The following is a 24,548-nucleotide window of genomic DNA, read 5'->3' on the forward strand; positions in this document are numbered from 1 at the left end:
CCTGCCTCTTGTAGGTCTATACAGGTCTCTGCAGTGGATGCCTGCCTCTTGTAGATCTATACAGATCTCTGCAGTGGATGCCTGCCTCTTTAAGGTCTATACAGGTCTCTGCAGTGGATGCCTGCCTCTTGTAGGTCTGTACAGGTCTCTGCAGTGGATGCCTGCCTCTTAGGTCTATACAGGTCTCTGCAGTGGATGCTTGCCTCTTGTAGATCTATACAGGTCTCTGCCTTGGATGTCTGCCTCTTGTAGATCTATACAGGTCTCTGTTGTGGATGCCTGCATCTTGTAGATCTATACAGGTCTCTGTTGTGGATGCCTGCCTCTTGTAGATCTATACAGGTCTCTGCAGTGGATGCCTGCCTCTTGTAGATCTATACAGGTCTCTATTGTGGATGCCTGCCTCTTGAAGGTCTATACAGGTCTCTGCCTTGGATGCCTGCCTCTTGTAGGTCTGTGCAGGTCTCTGCCGTAGATGCCTGCCTCTTAGGTCTATACAGATCTCTGCCGTGGATGCCTGCCTCTTAGGTCTATACAGGTCTCTGCCGTGGATGCCTGCTTCTTGTAGGTCTATACAGTTCTCTGCCGTGGATGCCTGCCTCTTGTAGGTCTATACAGGTCTCTGCCCTGGATGCCTGCCTCTTGAACATCTATACAGGTCTCTGCTGTGGATGCCTGCCTCTTGTAGGTCTATAAAGGTCACTGCTGTGGATGCCTGCCTCTTGAAGGTCTATACAGATTTCTGCCTTGGATGTCTGCCTCTTGTAGATCTATACAGTTCTGTGTTGTGGATGCCTGCCTCTTGTAGATCTATACAGGTCTCCGCCGTGGATGCCTGCCTCTTGTAGGTCTGTACAGGTCTCTGCAGTGTATGCCTGCCTCTTAGGTCTATACAGGTCTCTGCCATGGATGCCTGCTTCCTGTAGGTCTATACAGGTCTCTGCAGTGGATGCCTGCCTCTTGAAGATCTATACAGGTCTCTGTTGTGGATGCCTGCCTCTTGTAGATCTAAACAGGTCTCTGCAGTGGATGCCTGCCTCTTGTAGGTCTGTACAGGTCTCTGCAGTGTATGCCTGCCTCTTAGGTCTATACAAGTCTCTGCCATGGATGCCTGCTTCCTGTAGGTCTATACAGGTCTCTGCAGTGGATGCCTGCCTCTTGTAGGTCTGTACAGGTCTATGCAGTGGATGCCTGCCTCTTAGGTCTATACAGGTCTCTGCAGTGGATGCCTGCCTCTTGAAGGTCTATACAGGTCTCTGCCTTGGATGCCTGCCTCTTGTAGATCTATACAGGTCTTTGTTGTGGATGCCTGCCTCTTGTAGATCTATGCAGGTCTCTGCAGTGGATGCCTGCCTCTTGTAGATCTATACAGGTCTCTATTGTGGATGCCTGCCTCTTGTAGATCTATACAGGTCTCTGTTGTGGATGCCTGCCTCTTGTAGATCTATACAGGTCTCTGCAGTGGATGCCTACCTCTTGTAGATCTATATAGGTCTCTATTGTGGATGCCTGCCTCTTGAAGGTCTATACAGGTCTCTGCCTTGGATGCCTGCCTCTTAGGTCTATACAGGTCTCTGCCGTGGATGCCTGCCTCTTAGGTCTATACAGGTCTCTGCCGTGGATGCCTGCTTCTTGTAGGTCTATACAGTTCTCTGCCGTGGATGCCTGCCTCTTGTAGGTCTATGCAGGTCTCTGCCCTGGATGCCTGCCTCTTGAACATCTATACAGATCTCTGCTGTGGATGCCTGCCTCTTGTAGGTCTATAAAGGTCACTGCTGTGGATGCCTGCCTCTTGAAGGTCTATACAGATTTCTGCCGTGGATGCTTGCCTCTTGTAGGTCTGTACAGGTCTCTGCCTTGGATGCCTGCCTCTTGTAGGTCTTTACAGGTCTCTGCAGTGGATGCCTGCCTCTTGAAGGTCTATACAGGTCTCTGCCGTGGATGCCTGCCTCTTGAAGATCTATACAGGTCTCTGTTGTGGATGCCTGCCTCTTGTAGGTCTATGCAGGTCCCTGCTGTGGATGCCTGCCTCTTGTAGGTCTATACAGGTCTCTGCCTTGGATGCCTGCCTCTTGAAGGTCTATACAGGTCTCTGTTGTGGATGCCTGCCTCTTGAAGGTCTATACAGGTCTCTGCAGTGGATGCCTGCCTCTTGAAGGTCTATACAGGTCTCTGCAGTGGATGCCTGCCTCTTGAAGATGTATACAGGTCTCTGCAGTGGATGCCTGCCTCTTGAAGGTCTATACAGGTCTCTGCCGTGGATGCCTGCCTCTTGAAGGTCTATACAGGTCTCTAGCCTGGGTGCCTGCGTCTTGAAGGTCTATACAGGTCTCTGCCTTGGATGCCTGCCTCTTGTAGGTCTGTACAGGTCTCTGCCTTGGATGCCTGCCTCTTGTAGGTCTGTACAGGTCTCTGCAGTAGATGCCTGCCTCTTGTAGGTCTATACAGGTCTCTGCCGTGGATGCCTGCCTCTTGTAGGTCTATACAGGTCTCTGCCGTGGACGCCTGCCTCTTGTAGGTCTATGCAGGTCTCTGCCTTGGATGCCTGCCTCTTGAAGGTCTATACAGGTCTCTGTTGTGGATGCCTGCCTCTTGAAGGTCTATACAGGTCTCTGCAGTGGATGCCTGCCTCTTGAAGGTGTATACAGGTCTCTGCAGTGGATGCCTGCCTCTTGAAGATGTATACAGGTCTCTGTAGTGGATGCCTGCCTCTTGTTGGTCTATACAGGTCTCTGCAGTGGATGCCTGCCTCTTGAAGATCTATACAGGTCTCTGCCTTGGATGCCTGCCTCTTGAAGGTAAATACAGGCCTCTGCCTTGGATGCCTGCCTCTTGTAGGCCTATACAGGCCTCTGCCTTGGATGCCTGCCTCTTGTAGGTCTATACAGGTCTCTGCCTTGGATGCCTGCCTCTTGAAGGTCTATACAGGTCTCTGTTGTGGATGCCTGCCTCTTGAAGGTCTATACAGGTCTCTGCAGTGGATGCCTGCCTCTTGAAGGTCTATACAGGTCTCTGCAGTGGATGCCTGCCTCTTGAAGATGTATACAGGTCTCTGCAGTGGATGCCTGCCTCTTGAAGGTCTATACAGGTCTCTGCCGTGGATGCCTGCCTCTTGAAGGTCTATACAGGTCTCTAGCCTGGGTGCCTGCGTCTTGAAGGTCTATACAGGTCTCTGCCTTGGATGCCTGCCTCTTGTAGGTCTGTACAGGTCTCTGCCTTGGATGCCTGCCTCTTGTAGGTCTGTACAGGTCTCTGCAGTAGATGCCTGCCTCTTGTAGGTCTATACAGGTCTCTGCCGTGGATGCCTGCCTCTTGTAGGTCTATACAGGTCTCTGCCGTGGACGCCTGCCTCTTGTAGGTCTATGCAGGTCTCTGCCTTGGATGCCTGCCTCTTGAAGGTCTATACAGGTCTCTGTTGTGGATGCCTGCCTCTTGAAGGTCTATACAGGTCTCTGCAGTGGATGCCTGCCTCTTGAAGGTGTATACAGGTCTCTGCAGTGGATGCCTGCCTCTTGAAGATGTATACAGGTCTCTGTAGTGGATGCCTGCCTCTTGTTGGTCTATACAGGTCTCTGCAGTGGATGCCTGCCTCTTGAAGATCTATACAGGTCTCTGCCTTGGATGCCTGCCTCTTGAAGGTAAATACAGGCCTCTGCCTTGGATGCCTGCCTCTTGTAGGCCTATACAGGCCTCTGCCTTGGATGCCTGCCTCTTGTAGGTCTATACAGGTCTCTGCCTTGGATGCCTGCCTCTTGAAGGTCTATACAGGTCTCTGCCTTGGATGCCTGCCTCTTGTAGGTCTATACAGGTCTCTGCAGTGGATGCCTGCCCCTTTAAGGTCTATACAGGTCTCTGCAGTGGATGCCTGCCTCTTGTAGATCTATACAAGTCTCTGCAGTGGATGCCTGCCTCTTAGGTCTATACAGGTCTCTGCAGTGTATGCCTGCCTCTTGAAGGTCTATACAGGTCTCTGCCTTGGATGCCTGCCTCTTGTAGATCTATACAGGTCTCTGCCTTGGATGTCTGCCTCTTGTAGATCTATACAGGTCCCTGTTGTGGATGCCTGCCTCTTGTAGATCTATACAGGTCTCTGCAGTGGATGCCTGCCTCTTGTAGATCTGTACAGGTCTCTATTGAGGATGCATGCCTCTTGTAGATCTATACAGGTCTCTGTTGTGGATGCCTACCTCTTGTAGGTCTATACGGGTGTCTGCCTTGGAGGCCTGCCTCTTGTAGGTCTATACAGGTCTCTGCCCTGGATGCCTGCCTCTTGTAGATGGATACAGGTCTCTGTTGTGGATGCCTGCCTCTGGTAGATCTATACAGGTCTCTGTTGTGGATGCCCGCCTCTTGTAGATCTATACAGGTCTCTGTTGTGGATGCCTACCTCTTGTAGGTCTATACAGGTCTCTGCCTTGGATGCCTGCCTCTTGAAGGTCTATCCAGGTCTCTGTTGTGGATGCCTGCCTCCTGAAGGTCTATACAGGTCTCTGCAGTGGATGCCTGCCTCTAGAAGGTCTATACAGGTCTCTGCAGTGGATGCCTGCCTCTTGAAGATGTATACAGGTCTCTGCAGTGGATGCCTGCCCCTTGAAGGTCTATACAGGTCTCTGCCGCGGATGCCTGCCTCTTGTTGGTCTATAAAGGTCTCTGCAGTGGATGCCTGCCTCTGGAAGATCTATACAAGTCTCTGCAGTGGATGCCTGCCTCTTAGGTCTATACAGGTCTCTGCAGTGGTTGCCTGCCTCTTAGGTCTATACAGGTCTCTGCAGTGGTTGCCTGCCTCTTGTAGATCTATACAGGTCTCTGCCTTGGATGCCTGCCTCTTGTAGATCTATACAGGTCTCTGCCGTGGATACCTGCCTCTTGGAAGGTCTATACAGGTCTCTGCCTTGGGTGTCTGTCTTTTTGAGGTCCCTACCATAGATGTATGCCTCCTTAAGGTCCTTGTATTGGAGGCCTGCCTCTCTCAGGTCTATGCAGGTCTCTACGTTGAGTGCCTGCCTCGTTCAGGTTCCCGCCTTTGACTCACGCCTCTTGCAGCTTTCGTACCTTGGATGTCTACCTTCTAGAGGTCTCTCCCTTGGGTGCCTGCTTCCTTTAGGTTTCTGCCGTGGATGTCTGCTTCCTTTAGGTATCTGCCGTGGATATCTGCCTCTTGCAGGGGCCTACCGTGAATGTCTGCCTCCTGCACCCCTTGCAGGTGCTTACCTTGGATGTCTGCCTCCTGCAATTCTCTGCAATTTGCTGCCTTGTACATCCACCTCCTGCAGCTCCTGTCTTGGAGGCTTGCCTCTTGCAGGAGCCTACTTTTCATGTCTGCCTCCAGCAGCTCCCTGCCTGTGCTGCCTTCCTCTTGCAGGATCCTACCTTGGTTGTCTTCCTCCGATGGGTACAGGTCCGGGTTGGTCTTGGCATTTGTACGCACACGCACAGGCTTGGCATAGAAGATGGAGTCCTCCGGACCCTTGTTCCTTTGGGGCTGTCGGTGGACTGGTGGCGGAGACATTGGGTTCTTGTCGATGTCTGCATCTCCGGTGGACTGCACTCTGCGACTGACCAGCTGCAAGAATCACAGGGAATAACCAGTATTAGCAAAACCGAGAAGTCGGCCTTTCTGATACTAGTAAAATCTTTTACATGCAGAGCACAACAATGGATTCGAGAGATGTTCTTTAGAAGGTCTGGGCACTGGTAGTAAACTATGGTAAAAGTGTAGCATTTGTTGGGTGTTATGTCTTATGTTGGCCTTTCTCCGAAACATAGAAAGCTTCACAGATGTAAACTCTTTATGGCAAACGTTGCGTAGCTTTTGGATACCAAGGGTTCTTCTGTAGTCTTGCTGCTTCCAGTAGGAAGTGTACCTCAACTGTAACCCCTGTGTGAGTGTGCAAGATATCAAGACACTGTACAACCATTTGACTGCCCCTTGAGAGGGACTCTGGCTTCTGAGTGGCCCCCAAGCACCATCCTTACTTAGAATGCCTCCTAATGTCTTCCACTAGCCAGCCTCCTGGGAGGTCCTGACTGCCTCCTGCGAGATCCCCACATATGAGGCGGCCAGTAAAAGAAGTAGAGGATCCAGTTCCCCAACTCTTCAGAACCCGGATCCACAGCCCATACGATTCCGGGTCCTTAGAGGGTGGGTGCTAACAGTGGGCCATCTGTGGCCATACGCAAGTGGTCTACTGCCAAAGGACGGCTCACGTGAGCCCAAACAAAACGTGGTCTTATCTCTCCATTACAGAAGTGGGTAGGATTCCGCAGGTAGGACCTGCACCGTATGCACCTGGGCCTGGAGCTGGCGTACCTGTGGGCTTGCGGTCCTTGTGACTAAGAGGACAGGTGTGGCCCCTCAGGCCATCAAACATTGTTCTCCTTAGCCTAGCCTTCGGGAGTCTTGAATTAGTGCATTGTCCCCAAGTGGTCTCCTGGTGTGTACTCTGCATATACCCGTTAGGACAGGGCAGGGCAAAGACTTATATGTTTTAGATATTTCTCTTCTGTGAAAGATAGTGAGCTAAAGACTCTGGATAAGGCTCTCTTAACCAGGACTAATGTCTGGCAGAGGGACTACCAGGACCCCCCGCCCCCTTTGTTATTTGCATATTTTAAGTAACTCTGGGTCTAACCCTAAGTTACTAGGGGAATCCAGACGTGGACCCCTTGCTCACTATTCTTAGAGAGGCACAGCTTCCCCCTACTGACGAGGTTCAACCAGACCGAAACACGTGTCTGGGGTTGCTGTTGGTACTCTTGTTCAGAGGAGAATTGTCTAGAATTTTGGTGCTGGACTGCCCCAGGCAAGGACAAAGACTGATATGTTTTGGATATTTCTCCTCTGTGAAAGATAGTGAGCTAAAGACTCTGGATAAGGCTCTCGTAACCAGGACTAATGTCTGGCAGAGGGACTACCAGGACCCCCCGCCCCCTTTGTTATTTGCATATTTTAAGTAACTATCGGTCTAACCCTAAATTACTAGGGGAATCCAGACGTGGACCCCTTGCTCACTATTCTTAGAGAGGCACAGCTTCACCCTACTGACGAGGTTCAACCAGACCGAAACACGTGTCTGGGGTTGCTGTTGGTACTCTTGTTCAGAGGAGAATTGCCTAGCATTTTGGTGCTGGACTGCCCCAGGCAAGGACAAAGACTGATATGTTTTGGATATTTATCCTCTGTGAAAGATAGTGAGCTAAAGACTCTGGGTAAGTCTCTCGTAACCACAACTAATGTCTGGCAGAGAGACTACCAGGACCCCCCCACCCCCCTTTGTGATTTGCATATTTTAAGTAACTTTGGGTCTCACACTAAGTTACTAGGGGAATCTAGACGTGCACCCCGTGCTCACTATTCTTAGAGAGGCACAGCTCCGCCCTACTGATGAGGTCCAATCAGACCGAAACACGTGTCTGGGGCTGCTGTTGGTACTCTTGTTCAGGTTTTAGGAAACCCCTCCAGAATCACTGGTCTTCCATAGGCCTTTCTCGGACTACTCTGGAGTGAGTTAACCTCCTTGCCTTTTTAAGTGGCTAAAAGACCACCGTGCCTTTGCGTGGGCTGCCCACTCTCTTATTAGGGGGAGGGGTGCTCTTTTATTTCCTCCAGTGACTTCCAACATGTGTAGTAACTCGTTTCATCTCCTTTTGCCTTCACTAGCACGTTCTGCTTCTTCCGCTAATGCCGCTCGTAACCATCCGATTGCTTTGAGAAGAACTGACTGTGATCCCGTCTGTTGATGTTTCTGTGCTACGTGGTGCCTTGGAAAGGTCTGCCAAGACTCCGGCGGTAGGTAGAGGGACATACAAACTCATGTTAAACCCCAAGAGAGGCCTCGCCCAGCGACCCTAAGACTTAAAACTCCATTGCATTGCTGGATCCCATATCTCCCAACCGGGGGAGTCGCAAAGGCGGGTGAAATCAGATGTTTTTGGCAGGTGAGAGCCAACATAAGTCTATGGAGGAGTACTGGGCTTGCTGTGAGTGTGAACTGATACCAGGGCGGGCGACACCTGCCAAATGCGGGTATGTTGAGGGATATGGAAAACACCCCACTCTCTTACCTGCTTGGGTGGACTAATCAGGGCAGAGTCACTCACACCATCTTGGGACACACTGTAGTTTTTGGTAAACTAAAGAGAAGGAGAAATGTTAACAAGTTACATAACTGCACCAGTCCCAGATCATTGACCCTATTAACCAATCTCATCAAACATGATCACACAGTTCACCCCATCCATATCCAAGCAACATCCAATACCGCCCTGTATGAAAGCCTACGTCCCCAATCCATAGCCCATGTCTTCCACTGCATCACCCCACAAACCCATTCCTTCTGAAACTCAACATCATCCTTCACTGCCACCCTGTAGGAAACCCAACAACCTCCATCCACAGACCATCTGTAGCACTGCATCACTCCACAAACCCACTCCTTCTGAAACTCAACATCATCCTTCACTGCCACCCTGTAGGAACTCCAACAACCTCCATCCACAGACCATCTGTAGCACTGCATCATCTCACAATCCCATGCCTCCTGAAACTCAACATCATCCCCCAGTACCACCATGTATGAAACCCAACATCCTTCATCCGCAGTGCATGTCTACCACCACCTCGCCCAACAATCTCATGCCTTCCAAAACCCTACCTCATCCCCCCAGTGCCACCCTGTATGAAACCCAAGATCCTCCATCTATAGCCCATGTCTACCACCACTTCACCCCACAATCTCACGCCTTCCAAAACTCTACATCATCCCTCAGTACCACCCTGCATGAAACCACAGATCCTCCATTCACAGCCCATGTCTACCCCTGCATCTACCCACAATGCCACTCCATCTAAAAGTCAACATCTTCCCCCCAATGCTGCCTTGTTTGAACCACAACATCCTCCAACCGTGCTCCACGTCTACCACATCACCCTACAATCCCACTGAAACTCATGACAGGGTATGGGCCTGTCAATGGAGAGGGGTGTGTTGAGGGAAAGCCCCTTTCTCTAGTTCAATGCCTCTCACCGTCTATCTTTGCAGGAAATATGATGACCAGCATGCACATGACTCCTCATAAACCTGCTGTAGATCATGGATCTCAGGAGCAAGGTCAAACTAAGGGAAAGCCGGGACCGCAAGTACCAGCATGCACCTGAGCTCAACAGAGAAGACCCGGCCTGGAGCAGGAGGAAATGACTCATTACCCAAATGGGATTGGGCAGGGCTTTCATCCTCAAACGATGAATGGAATACCAACATCCACCCCACAACTCCCAGGACAGCAGTAGCCAAACTGGAACTGGCAAGGGACTACAAAGGGACAGGAGAGACCCATGAACCCTCCTCGAACCTTATTGGAACAGTTACTCACACCGAACTCGAGAGAATCAGAGAGCAAACGGCCCCTATGACCTTATGGCTGGCTGGAGGCATATGGAGATTGAAAAAAAGGGGTGGGTCTAGAGGACATTTTGAAGACTCATGGAAAGTCCCGGCCCTCAAGGGTATCGATCAACTACAGATTGGCACAGGGAGGAGCTGACTCAGGGATCCAATGGAAGCCAACGGAAGCTGCTAGACAGGAAAAGGGGGGCTATGAAAAGCCATTAGTTTCAGTGGAGAGTGGGAGAGTGTAGGTACCAATCTGATTCTGAGTAAGAGTAGAGAGAGAGAGAGAGAGAGAGAGAGAGAGAGAGAGAGAGAGAGAGAGAGAGAGAGAGAGAGAGAGGAGAGAGAGAGAGAGAGAGAGAGAGAGAGAGAGAGAGAGAGAGAGAGAGAGAGAGAGAGAGAGAGAGAGAGAGAGAGAGAGAGAGAGAGAGAGAGAGAGAGAGAGAGAGAGAGAGAGAGAGAGAGAGAGAGAGAGAGAGAGAGAGAGAGAGAGAGAGAGAGAGAGAGAGAGAGAGAGAGAGAGAGAGAGAGAGAGAGAGAGAGAGAGAGAGAGAGAGAGAGAGAGAGAGAAAAAAAAAAAAAAAAAATGTTGATTGATTGGCAGGCTGAGATAGGAGATATAGTAAAACCAGGAAACGGAGTGTAGTGAGCGGGGAGACACCAGGAAAGCCCAGGTGGTGGGTGGATACAGGAAAAGGGGGGAGGGAGAGAAGTCAGACCAGGAATTTGGATAGTGGAGAAAGTATAAGGGGTGAGAGCAGCAGCGATGAGAGTGGAGAAGAGAGGAGACGGGCGACTATGGCAGTAAGTATAGACTTAATAGATGGCCATTGGAAGGAGAAGAGGGACAGGACAACCAGACTCGCCCACTAAAAACCTTAGGAAGTCCTGAGTGAGTCAGATAGAGAAAGCTGCAGCCTTCATGCCTCCCTAGGGCAGGGAAGAAAATTGGACAGTAGGATACCCTGGCAGAAATGAGCAGATCTTCGAGCCAGCAGTGGGAACCGAGGGTGCCCGCGGTAGGGAGATGGGGGCCTCTTCAAGGGAGAAAAGATAACAGGAACCATCCCTAGACCAGGAACCCAAATTATTTTGTATACCTATTTTAAGAATAAAGGTTTACCTTTTGGTTGTCTTGGACCTCACTGAGCACCATCTCACACAACATCGTCCCTCATCGCCACCCTGCATGAAAGCCAACATCCTATCACCACATCAACCCCACAGTCCCATTCCATCTACAACTCGACATTCCCCAATGTCCACCCTGCATGAGAGCCAACACCCTCCATCCCACACTGTGTCTACCACCACATCACCCCAAAGTCCCATTCCATCTACAACTCGACATTCCCCAATGTCACCCTGCATGAGAGCCAACATCCACCATCCATACCCTGTGTCTATCGCCACATCACCCCACAGTCCTATTCCATCTACAACTCGACAACATTCCCCAATGCCACCCTGCATGAGAGCCAACATCCACCATCCATACCCTGTGTCTATCGCCACATCACCCCACAGTTCTATTCCATCTACAACTCGACAACATTCCCCAATGCCACTCTGTATGAGAGCCAACATCATCCATCCACACCCTCTGTCTACCTCTACCACCACATCACCCCACAGTCCCATTCCATCTACAACTCGACAACATTCCCAATGTCACCCTGCATGAAAGCCAACATCCTCCATCCACACCCTAGGTCTCCCGCCACATCACCCCACAGTCCCATTCCATCTACAACTCGACAACATTCACAATGTCACCCTGCATGAGAGCCAACATCCACCATCCATACCCTGTGTCTACCGCCACATCACCCCACAGTCCCATTCCATCTACAACTCGACAACATTCCCCAATGTCACCCTGCATGAGAGCCAACATCATCCATCCACACCGTGTCTCCCACCACATCACCCCACAGTCCCATTCCATCTACAACTCGACAACATTCCCCAATGTCACCCTGCATGAAAGCCAACATCCTCCAACCACACCGTGTCTACCACATCACCCACAGTTCCATTCCATCTAAAACTCGACAACATTCCCCAATGTCACCCTGCATGAGAGCCAACATCCACCATCCATACCCTGTGTCTACCGCCACATCACCCCACAGTCCCATTCCATCTACAACTCGACAACATTCCCCAATGTCACCCTGCATGAGAGCCAACATCATCCATCCACACCGTGTCTCCCGCCACATCACCCCACAGTCCCATTCCATCTACAACTCGACAACATTCCCCAATGCCACCCTGCATGAGAGCCAACATCCACCATCCATACCCTGTGTCTACCGCCACATCACCCCACAGTCCCATTCCATCTCCAACTGGACAACATTCCCCAATGCCACCCTGCATGACAGCCAACATCCACCATCCACACCCTGTGTCTACCACCACATCACCCCACAGTCCCATTCCATCTACAACTCGACAACATTCCCCAAAGTCACCCTGCATGAGAGCCAACACCCTCCATCCACACCATGTGTCTACCACCACATCACCCCACAGTCCCATTCCATCTACAACTCGACAACATTCCCCAAAGTCACCCTGCATGAGAGCCAACATCCACACCCTGTGTCTCCCGCCATATCACCCCACAGTCCCATTCCATCTACAACTCGACAACATTCCCCAAAGTCACCCTGCATGAGAGCCAACATCCACCATCCACACCGTGTCTCCCGCCACATCACCCCACAGTCCCATTCCATCTACAACTCGACAACATTCCCCAATGTCACCCTGCATGAGAGCCAACATCCACCATCCACACCCTGTGTCTACCACCACATCACCCCACAGTCCCATTCCATCTACAACATTCCCCAAAGTCACCCTGCATGAGAGCCAACACCCTCCATCCACACCATGCGTCTACCACCACATCACCCCACAGTCCCATTCCATCTACAACTCGACAACATTCCCCAAAGTCACCCTGCATGAGAGCCAACATCCACCATCCACACCCTGTGTCTACCGCCACATCACCCCACAGTCCCATTCCATCTACAACTCGACAACATTCCCCAAAGTCACCCTGCATGAGAGCCAACATCCACCATCCACACCCTGTGTCTACCGCCACATCACCCCACAGTCCCATTCCATCTACAACTCGACAACATTCCCCAATGCCACCCTGCATGAGAGCCAACATCCACCATCCATACCCTGTGTCTACCGCCACATCACCCCACAGTCCCATTCCATCTCCAACTGGACAACATTCCCCAATGCCACCCTGCATGACAGCCAACATCCACCATCCACACCCTGTGTCTACCATCACATCACCCCACAGTCCCATTCCATCTACAACTCGACAACATTCCCCAAAGTCACCCTGCATGAGAGCCAACACCCTCCATCCACACCATGTGTCTACCGCCACATCACCCCACAGTCCCATTCCATCTACAACTCGACAACATTCCCCAAAGTCACCCTGCATGAGAGCCAACATCCACCATCCACACCCTGTCTCTCCCGCCACATCACCCCACAGTCCCATTCCATCTACAACTCGACAACATTCCCCAATGCCACCCTGCATGAGAGCCAACATCCACCATCCACACCCTGTGTCTACCACCACATCACCCCCACAGTCCCATTCCATCTACAACTCGACATTCCCCAATGTCACCCTGCATGAGAGCCAACATCCACCATCCACATTCTGTGTCTCCCGCCACATCACCCCACAGTCCCATTCCATCTACAACTCGACAACATTCCCCAATGCCACCCTGCATGAAAGCCAACATCCACCATCCACACCCTGTGTCTCCCGCCACATCACCCCACAGTCCCATTCCATCTACAACTCGACAACATTCGCCAATGCCACCCTGCATGAAAGCCAACATCCACCATCCACACCCTGTGTCTCCCGCCACATCACCCCACAGTCCCATTCCATCTACAACTCGACAACATTCCCCAAAGTCACCCTGTATGAGAGCCAACATCCACCATCCACACCCTGTGTCTCCCGCCACATCACCCCACAGTCCCATTCCATCTACAACTCGACAACATTCCCCAATGCCACCCTGCATGAAAGCCAACATCCACACCCTGTGTCTCCCGCCACATCACCCCACAGTCCCATTCCATCTACAACTCGACAACATTCCCCAAAGTCACCATGTATGAGAGCCAACATCCACACCCTGTGTCTCCCGCCACATCACCCCACAGTCCCATTCCATCTACAACTCGACAACATTCCCCAATGCCACCCTGCATGAGAGCCAACTTCCACCATCCACACCCTGTGTCTACCACCACATCACCCCCACAGTCCCATTCCATCTACAACTCGACATTCCCCAATGTCACCCTGCATGAGAACCAACATCCACCATCCACACCCTGTGTCTCCCGCCACATCACCCCACAGTCCCATTCCATCTACAACTCGACAACATTCCCCAATGCCACCCTGCATGAAAGCCAACATCCACCATCCACACCCTGTGTCTCCCGCCACATCACCCCTTAGTCCCATTCCATCTACAACTCGACAACATTCCCCAATGCCACCCTGCATGAAAGCCAACATCCACCATCCACACCCTGTGTCTCCCGCCACATCACCCCACAGTCCCATTCCATCTACAACTCGACAACATTCCCCAAAGTCACCCTGTATGAGAGCCAACATCCACCATCCACACCCTGTCTCCCGCCACATCACCCCACAGTCCCATTCCATCTACAACTCGACAACATTCCCCAATGCCACCCTGCATGAAAGCCAACATCCACCATCCACACCCTGTGTCTCCCGCCACATCACCCCACAGTCCCATTCCATCTACAACTCGACATTCCCCAATGTCACCCTGCATGAGAGCCAACACCCTCCATCCACACCATGTGTCTACCACCACATCAACCCACAGTCCCATTCCATCTACAACTCGACAACATTCCCCAAAGTCACCCTGTATGAGAGCCAACATCCACCATCCACACCCTGTGTCTCCCGCCACATCACCCCACAGTCCCATTCCATCTACAACTCGACAACATTCCCCAATGTCACCCTGCATGAAAGCCAACATCCACCATCCATACCTTGTGTCTACCACCACATCACCCCACAGTCCCATTCCATCTACAACTCGACATTCCCCAATGTCACCCTGCATGAGAGCCAACACCCTCCATCCACACCATGTGTCTACCACCACATCAACCCACAGTCCCATTCCACCTACAACTCGACAACATTCCCCAATGTCACGCTGCATGAGAGCCAACATCCTCCATCCACACCGTGTCTACCACCACATCATCCCACAGTCCCATTCCATCTACAATTCGACAACATTCCCCAATGCCGCCCTGCATGAGAGCCAACATCCTCCATCCACACCGTGTCTACCACCACATCATCCCACAGTCCCATTCCACCTACAACTCGACAACATTCCCCAATGTCACCCTGCATGAGAGCCAAAATCCTCCATCCACATCCTGTGTCTACCACCACATCACCCCAGAGTCCCATTACATCTACAACTCGACAACATTCCCCAATGCCACTCTGTATGAGAGCCAACATCATCCATCCACACCCTCTGTCTACCTCTACCACCACATCACCCCACAGTCCCATTCCATCTACAACTCGACAACATTCCCCAATGTCACCCTGCATGAAAGCCAACATCCTCCATCCACACCCTATGTCTCCCGCCACATCACCCCACAGTCCCATTCCATCTACAACTCGACAACATTCCACAATGTCACCCTGCATGAGAGCCAACATCCACCATCCATACCCTGTGTCTACCGCCACATCACCCCACAGTCCCATTCCATCTACAACTCGACAACATTCCCCAATGTCACCCTGCATGAGAGCCAACATCATCCATCCACACCGTGTCTCCCACCACATCACCCCACAGTCCCATTCCATCTACAACTCGACAACATTCCCCAATGTCACCCTGCATGAAAGCCAACATCCTCCAACCACACCGTGTCTACCACATCACCCCACAGTCCCATTCCATCTAAAACTCGACAACATTCCCCAATGTCACCCTGCATGAGAGCCAACATCCACCATCCATACCCTGTGTCTACCGCCACATCACCCCACAGTCCCATTCCATCTACAACTCGACAACATTCCCCAATGCCACCCTGCATGAGAATCAACATCCACCATCCATACCGTGTCTACCGCCACATCACCCCACAGTCCCATTCCATCTACAACTCGACAACATTCCCCAATGTCACCCTGCATGAGAGCCAACATCATCCATCCACACCGTGTCTCCCGCCACATCACCCCACAGTCCCATTCCATCTACAACTCGACAACATTCCCCAAAGTCACCCTGCATGAGAGCCAACATCCACCATCCACACCCTGTGTCTACCACCACATCACCCCACAGTCCCATTCCATCTACAACTCCACAACATTCCCCAAAGTCACCCTGCATGAGAGCCAACACCCTCCATCCACACCATGCGTCTACCGCCACATCACCCCACAGTCCCATTCCATCTACAACTCGACAACATTCCCCAAAGTCATCCTGCATGAGAGCCAACATCCACCACCCACACCCTGTGTCTACCGCCACATCACCCCACAGTCCCATTCCATCTACAACTCGACAACATTCCCCAATGCCACCCTGCATGAGAGCCAACATCCACCATCCATACCCTGTGTCTACCGCCACATCACCCCACAGTCCCATTCCATCTCCAACTGGACAACATTCCCCAATGCCACCCTGCATGACAGCCAACATCCACCATCCACACCCTGTGTCTACCACCACATCACCCCACAGTCCCATTCCATCTACAACTCGACAACATTCCCCAAAGTCACCCTGCATGAGAGCCAACACCCTCCATCCACACCATGTGTCTACCACCACATCACCCCACAGTCCCATTCCATCTACAACTCGACAACATTCCCCAAAGTCACCCTGCATGAGAGCCAACATCCACACCCTGTGTCTCCCGCCACATCACCCCACAGTCCCATTCCATCTACAACTCGACAACATTCCCCAAAGTCACCCTGCATGAGAGCCAACATCCACCATCCACACCGTGTCTCCCGCCACATCACCCCACAGTCCCATTCCATCTACAACTCGACAACATTCCCCAATGTCACCCTGCATGAGAGCCAACATCCACCATCCACACCCTGTGTCTACCACCACATCACCCCACAGTCCCATTCCATCTACAACATTCCCCAAAGTCACCCTGCATGAGAGCCAACACCCTCCATCCACACCATGCGTCTACCACCACATCACCCCACAGTCCCATTCCATCTACAACTCGACAACATTCCCCAAAGTCACCCTGCATGAGAGCCAACATCCACCATCCACACCCTGTGTCTACCGCCACATCACCCCACAGTCCCATTCCATCTACAACTCGACAACATTCCCCAAAGTCACCCTGCATGAGAGCCAACATCCACCATCCACACCCTGTGTCTACCGCCACATCACCCCACAGTCCCATTCCATCTACAACTCGACAACATTCCCCAATGCCACCCTGCATGAGAGCCAACATCCACCATCCATACCCTGTGTCTACCGCCACAGCACCCCACAGTCCCATTCCATCTCCAACTGGACAACATTCCCCAATGCCACCCTGCATGACAGCCAACATCCACCATCCACACCCTGTGTCTACCGCCACATCACCCCACAGTCCCATTCCATCTACAACTCGACAACATTCCCCAAAGTCACCCTGCATGAGAGCCAACACCCTCCATCCACACCATGTGTCTACCGCCACATCACCCCACAGTCCCATTCCATCTACAACTCGACAACATTCCCCAAAGTCACCCTGCATGAGAGCCAACATCCACCATCCACACCCTGTCTCTCCCGCCACATCACCCCACAGTCCCATTCCATCTACAACTCGACAACATTCCCCAATGCCACCCTGCATGAGAGCCAACATCCACCATCCACACCCTGTGTCTACCACCACATCACCCCCACAGTCCCATTCCATCTACAACTCGACATTCCCCAATGTCACCCTGCATGAGAGCCAACATCCACCATCCACATTCTGTGTCTCCCGCCACATCACCCCACAGTCCCATTCCATCTACAACTCGACAACATTCCCCAATGCCACCCTGCATGAAAGCCAACATCCACCATCCACACCCTGTGTCTCCCGCCACATCACCCCACAGTCCCATTCCATCTACAACTCGACAACATTCGCCAATGCCACCCTGCATGAAAGCCAACATCCACCATCCACACCCTGTGTCTCCCGCCACATCACCCCACAGTCCCATTCCATCTACAACTCGACAACATTCCCCAAAGTCACCCTGTATGAGAGCCAACATCCACCATCCACACCCTGTGTCTCCCGCCACATCACCCCACAGTCCCATTCCATCTACAACTCGACAACATTCCCCAATGCCACCCTGCATGAAAGCCAACATCCACACCCTGTGTCTCCCGCCACATCACCCCACAGTCCCATCCATCTACAACTCGACAACATTCCCCAAAGTCACCATGTATGAGAGCCAACATCCACACCCTGTGTCTCCCGCCACATCACCCCACAGTCCCATTCCATCTACAACTCGACAACATTCCCCAATGCCACCCTGCATGAGAGCCAACATCCACCATCCACACCCTGTGTCTACCACCACATCACCCCCACAGTCCCATTCCATCTACAACTCGACATTCCCCAATGTCACCCTGCATGAGAACCAACATCCACCATCCACACCCTGTGTCTCCCGCCACATCACCCCACAGTCCCATTCCATCTACAACTCGACAACATTCCCCAATGCCACCCTGCATGAAAGCCAACATCCACCATCCACACCCTGTCTCCCGCCACATCACCCCTTAGTCCCATTCCATCTACAACTCGACAACATTCCCCAATGCCACCCTGCATGAAAGCCAACATCCACCATCCACACCCTGTGTCTCCCGCCACATCACCCCACAGTCCCATTCCATCTACAACTCGACAACATTCCCCAAAGTCACCCTGTATGAGAGCCAACATCCACCATCCACACCCTGTCTCCCGCCACATCACCCCACAGTCCCATTCCATCTACAACTCGACAACATTCCCCAATGCCACCCTGCATGAAAGCCAACATCCACCATCCACACCCTGTGTCTCCCGCCACATCACCCCACAGTCCCATTCCATCTACAACTCGACATTCCCCAATGTCACCCTGCATGAGAGCCAACACCCTCCATCCACACCATGTGTCTACCACCACATCAACCCACAGTCCCATTCCATCTACAACTCGACAACATTCCCCAAAGTCACCCTGTATGAGAGCCAACATCCACCATCCACACCCTGTGTCTCCCGCCACATCACCCCACAGTCCCATTCCATCTACAACTCGACAACATTCCCCAATGTCACCCTGCATGAAAGCCAACATCCACCATCCATACCTTGTGTCTACCACCACATCACCCCACAGTCCCATTCCATCTACAACTCGACATTCCCCAATGTCACCCTGCATGAGAGCCAACATCCTCCATCCACACCGTGTCTACCACCACATCATCCCACAGTCCCATTCCATCTACAATTCGACAACATTCCCCAATGCCGCCCTGCATGAGAGCCAACACCCTCCATCCACACCATGTGTCTACCACCACATCAACCCACAGTCCCATTCCACCTACAACTCGACAACATTCCCCAATGTCACGTTGCATGATAGCCAACATCCTCCATCCACACCGTGTCTACCACCACATCATCCCACAGTCCCATTCCATCCAAAACTCGACATTCCCCAATGTCACCCTGCATGAGAGCCAAAATCCTCCATCCACATCCTGTGTCTACCACCACATCACCCCAGAGTCCCATTACATCTACAACTCGACAAAATTCCCCAATGTCACCCTGCATGAGAGCCAACATCCTCCATCCACACCCTATGTCTACCACCACATCACCCCACAGTCCCATTCCATCTACAACTCGGCAACATTCCCCAATGTCACCCTGCATGAGAGCCAACACCCTCCATCCACACCATGTGTCTACCACCACATCACCCCACAGTCCCATTCCATCTACAACTCGACATTCCCCAATGTCACCCTGCATGAGAGCCAACACCCTCCATCCATACCTTGTCTACCACCACATCACCCCACAGTCCCATTCCATCTACAACTCGGCAACATTCCCCAATGTCACCCTGCATGAGAGCCAACATCCACCATCCACACCCTGTGTCTACCGCCACATCACCCCACAGTCCCATTCCATCTACAACTCGACATTCCCCAATGTCACCCTGCATGAGAGCCAACACCCTCCATCCATACCTTGTCTACCACCACATCACCCCACAGTCCCATTCCATCTACAACTCGACATTCCCCAATGTCACCCTGCATGAGAGCCAACACCCTCCATCCACACTATGTGTCTACCACCACATCACCCCAAAGTCCCATTCCATCTACAACTCGACAACATTCCCCAATGTCACCCTGCATGAAAGCCAAAATACACCATCCATACCTTGTGTCTACCACCACATCACCCCAAAGTCCCATTCCATCTACAACTCGACATTCCCCAATGTCACCCTGCATGAGAGCCACCATCCACCATCCATACCCTGTGTCTATCGCCACATCACCCCACAGTCCTATTCCATCTACAACTCGACATCATTCCCCAATGCCACCCTGCATGAGAGCCAACATCCACCATCCACACCCTGTGTCTACCGCCACATCACCCCACAGTCCCATTCCATCTACAACTCGACAACATTCCCCAATGCCACCCTGTATGAGAGCCAACATCATCCATCCACACCCTCTGTCTACCACCACATCACCCCACAGTCCCATTCCATCTACAACTCGACAACATTCCCCAATGTCACCCTGCATGAGAGCCAACACCCTCCATCCACACTATGTGTCTACCACCACATCACCCCAAAGTCCCATTCCATCTACAACTCGACATTCCCCAATGTCACCCTGCATGAGAGCCAACACCCTCCATCCACACTGTGTCTACCACCACATCACCCCAAAGTCCCATTCCATCTACAACTCGACATTCCCCAATGTCACCCTGCATGAGAGCCAACATCCACCATCCATACCCTGTGTCTATCGCCACATCACCCCACAGTCCTATTCCATCTACAACTCGACAACATTCCCCAATGCCACCCTGCATGAGAGCCAACATCCACCATCCATACCCTGTGTCTATCGCCACATCACCCCACAGTCCTATTCCATCTACAACTCGACAACATTCCCCAATGCCACTCTGTATGAGAGCCAACATCATCCATCCACACCCTCTGTCTACCTCTACCACCACATCACCCCACAGTCCCATTCCATCTACAACTCGACAACATGCCCCAATGTCACCCTGCATGAAAGCCAACATCCTCCATCCACACCCTATGTCTCCCGCCACATCACCCCACAGTCCCATTCCATCTACAACTCGACAACATTCCACAATGTCACCCTGCATGAGAGCCAACATCCACCATCCATACCCTGTGTCTACCGCCACATCACCCCACAGTCCCATTCCATCTACAACTCGACAACATTCCCCAATGTCACCCTGCATGAGAGCCAACATCATCCATCCACACCGTGTCTCCCACCACATCACCCCACAGTCCCATTCCATCTACAACTCGACAACATTCCCCAATGTCACCCTGCATGAAAGCCAACATCCTCCACCCACACCGTGTCTACCACATCACCCCACAGTCCCATTCCATCTACAACTCGACAACATTCCACAATGCCACCCTGCATGAGAATCAACATCCACCATCCATACCCTGTGTCTACCGCCACATCACCCCACAGTCCCATTCCATCTACAACTCGACAACATTCCCCAATGTCACCCTGCATGAGAGCCAACATCATCCATCCACACCGTGTCTCCCGCCACATCACCCCACAGTCCCATTCCATCTACAACTCGACAACATTCCCCAAAGTCACCCTGCATGAGAGCCAACATCCACCATCCACACCCTGTGTCTACCACCACATCACCCCACAGTCCCATTCCATCTACAACTCGACAACATTCCCCAAAGTCACCCTGCATGAGAGCCAACACCCTCCATCCACACCATGCGTCTACCACCACATCACCCCACAGTCCCATTCCATCTACAACTCGACAACATTCCCCAAAGTCACCCTGCATGAGAGCCAACATCATCCATCCACACCGTGTCTCCCACCACATCACCCCACAGTCCCATTCCATCTACAACTCGACAACTTTCCCCAATGTCACCCTGCATGAAAGCCAACATCCTCCAACCACACCGTGTCTACCACATCACCCCACAGTCCCATTCCATCTAAAACTCGACAACATTCCCCAATGTCACCCTGCATGAGAGCCAACATCCACCATCCATACCCTGTGTCTACCGCCACATCACCCCACAGTCCCATTCCATCTACAACTCGACAACATTCCCCAATGCCACCCTGCATGAGAGCCAACATCCACCATCCATACCCTGTGTCTACCGCCACATCACCCCACAGTCCCATTCCATCTACAACTCGACAACATTCCCCAATGTCACCCTGCATGAGAGCCAACATCATCCATCCACACCGTGTCTCCCGCCACATCACCCCACAGTCCCATTCCATCTACAACTCGACAACATTCCCCAAAGTCACCCTGCATGAGAGCCAACATCCACCATCCACACCCTGTGTCTACCACCACATCACCCCACAGTCCCATTCCATCTACAACTCGACAACATTCCCCAAAGTCACCCTGCATGAGAGCCAACACCCTCCATCCACACCATGCGTCTACCACCACATCACCCCACAGTCCCATTCCATCTACAACTCGACAACATTCCCCAAAGTCACCCTGCATGAGAGCCAACATCCACCATCCACACCCTGTGTCTACCGCCACATCACCCCACAGTCCCATTCCATCTACAACTCGACAACATTCCCCAATGCCACCCTGCATGAGAGCCAACATCCACCATCCATACCCTGTGTCTACCGCCACATCACCCCACAGTCCCATTCCATCTCCAACTGGACAACATTCCCCAATGCCACCCTGCATGACAGCCAACATCCACCATCCACACCCTGTGTCTACCACCACATCACCCCACAGTCCCATTCCATCTACAACTCGACAACATTCCCCAAAGTCACCCTGCATGAGAGCCAACACCCTCCATCCACACCATGTGTCTACCGCCACATCACCCCACAGTCCCATTCCATCTCCAACTGGACAACATTCCCCAATGCCAACCTGCATGACAGCCAACATCCACCATCCACACCCTGTGTCTACCACCACATCACCCCACAGTCCCATTCCATCTACAACTCGACAACATTCCCCAATGTCACCCTGCATGAAAGCCAACATCCTCCAACCACACCGTGTCTACCACATCACCCCACAGTCCCATTCCATCTAAAACTCGACAACATTCCCCAATGTCACCCTGCATGAGAGCCAACATCCACCATCCATACCCTGTGTCTACCGCCACATCACCCCACAGTCCCATTCCATCTACAACTCGACAACATTCCCCAATGTCACCCTGCATGAGAGCCAACATCATCCATCCACACCGTGTCTCCCGCCACATCACCCCACAGTCCCATTCCATCTACAACTCGACAACATTCCCCAAAGTCACCCTGCATGAGAGCCAACATCCACCATCCACACCCTGTGTCTACCACCACATCACCCCACAGTCCCATTCCATCTACAACTCGACAACATTCCCCAAAGTCACCCTGCATGAGAGCCAACATCATCCATCCACACCGTGTCTCCCACCACATCACCCCACAGTCCCATTCCATCTACAACTCGACAACATTCCCCAATGTCACCCTGCATGAAAGCCAACATCCTCCAACCACACCGTGTCTACCACATCACCCCACAGTCCCATTCCATCTAAAACTCGACAACATTCCCCAATGTCACCCTGCATGAGAGCCAACATCCACCATCCATACCCTGTGTCTACCGCCACATCACCCCACAGTCCCATTCCATCTACAACTCGACAACATTCCCCAATGCCACCCTGCATGAGAGCCAACATCCACCATCCATACCCTGTGTCTACCGCCACATCACCCCACAGTCCCATTCCATCTCCAACTGGACAACATTCCCCAATGCCAACCTGCATGACAGCCAACATCCACCATCCACACCCTGTGTCTACCACCACATCACCCCACAGTCCCATTCCATCTACAACTCGACAACATTCCCCAAAGTCACCCTGCATGAGAGCCAACACCCTCCATCCACACCATGTGTCTACCGCCACATCACCCCACAGTCCCATTCCATCTACAACTCGACAACATTCCCCAAAGTCACCCTGCATGAGAGCCAACATCCACCATCCACACCCTGTGTCTCCCGCCACATCACCCCAGAGTCCCATTCCATCTACAACTCGACAACATTCCCCAAAGTCACCCTGCATGAGAGCCAACATCCACCATCCACACCCTGTGTCTCCCGCCACATCACCCCACAGTCCCATTCCATCTACAACTCGACAACATTCCCCAATGTCACCCTGCATGAGAGCCAACATCCACCATCCACACCCTGTGTCTACCGCCACATCACCCCACAGTCCCATTCCATCTACAACTCGACAACATTCCCCAAAGTCACCCTGCATGAGAGCCAACACCCTCCATCCACACCATGCGTCTACCGCCACATCACCCCACAGTCCCATTCCATCTACAACTCGACAACATTCCCCAAAGTCACCCTGCATGAGAGCCAACATCCACCATCCACACCCTGTGTCTCCCGCCACATCACCCCACAGTCCCATTCCATCTACAACTCGACAACATTCCTCAAAGTCACCCTGCATGAGAGCCAACATCCACCATCCACACCCTGTGTCTCCCGCCACATCACCCCACAGTCCCATTCCATCTACAACTCGAC

At 52.2% G+C, this 24,548-nt stretch overlaps 1 protein-coding gene across 2 annotated transcripts in view; it reads right to left on the bottom strand.

The window, feature by feature from the left end:
• Positions 1-24,548, bottom strand: part of DCDC2B (doublecortin domain containing 2B) — a 184,568-nt gene that overhangs the window by 105,936 nt on the left and 54,084 nt on the right. For both annotated transcript variants that reach the window (XM_069622481.1, XM_069622480.1), the window contains exons 7-8: positions 8,065-8,133; positions 5,371-5,563 (exon numbers count right to left, since the gene is read on the bottom strand). In XM_069622481.1, coding sequence (XP_069478582.1) covers positions 5,371-5,563; positions 8,065-8,133 — 262 coding nt within the window. The remainder of the gene's footprint in view (positions 1-5,370; positions 5,564-8,064; positions 8,134-24,548) is intronic.

The sequence above is a fragment of the Ambystoma mexicanum genome, chromosome 11 (genome assembly GCF_040938575.1).
Source record: "Ambystoma mexicanum isolate Mex_15411 chromosome 11, UKY_AmexF1_1, whole genome shotgun sequence".
NCBI classification, from domain to species: Eukaryota; Metazoa; Chordata; class Amphibia; order Caudata; family Ambystomatidae; genus Ambystoma; species Ambystoma mexicanum.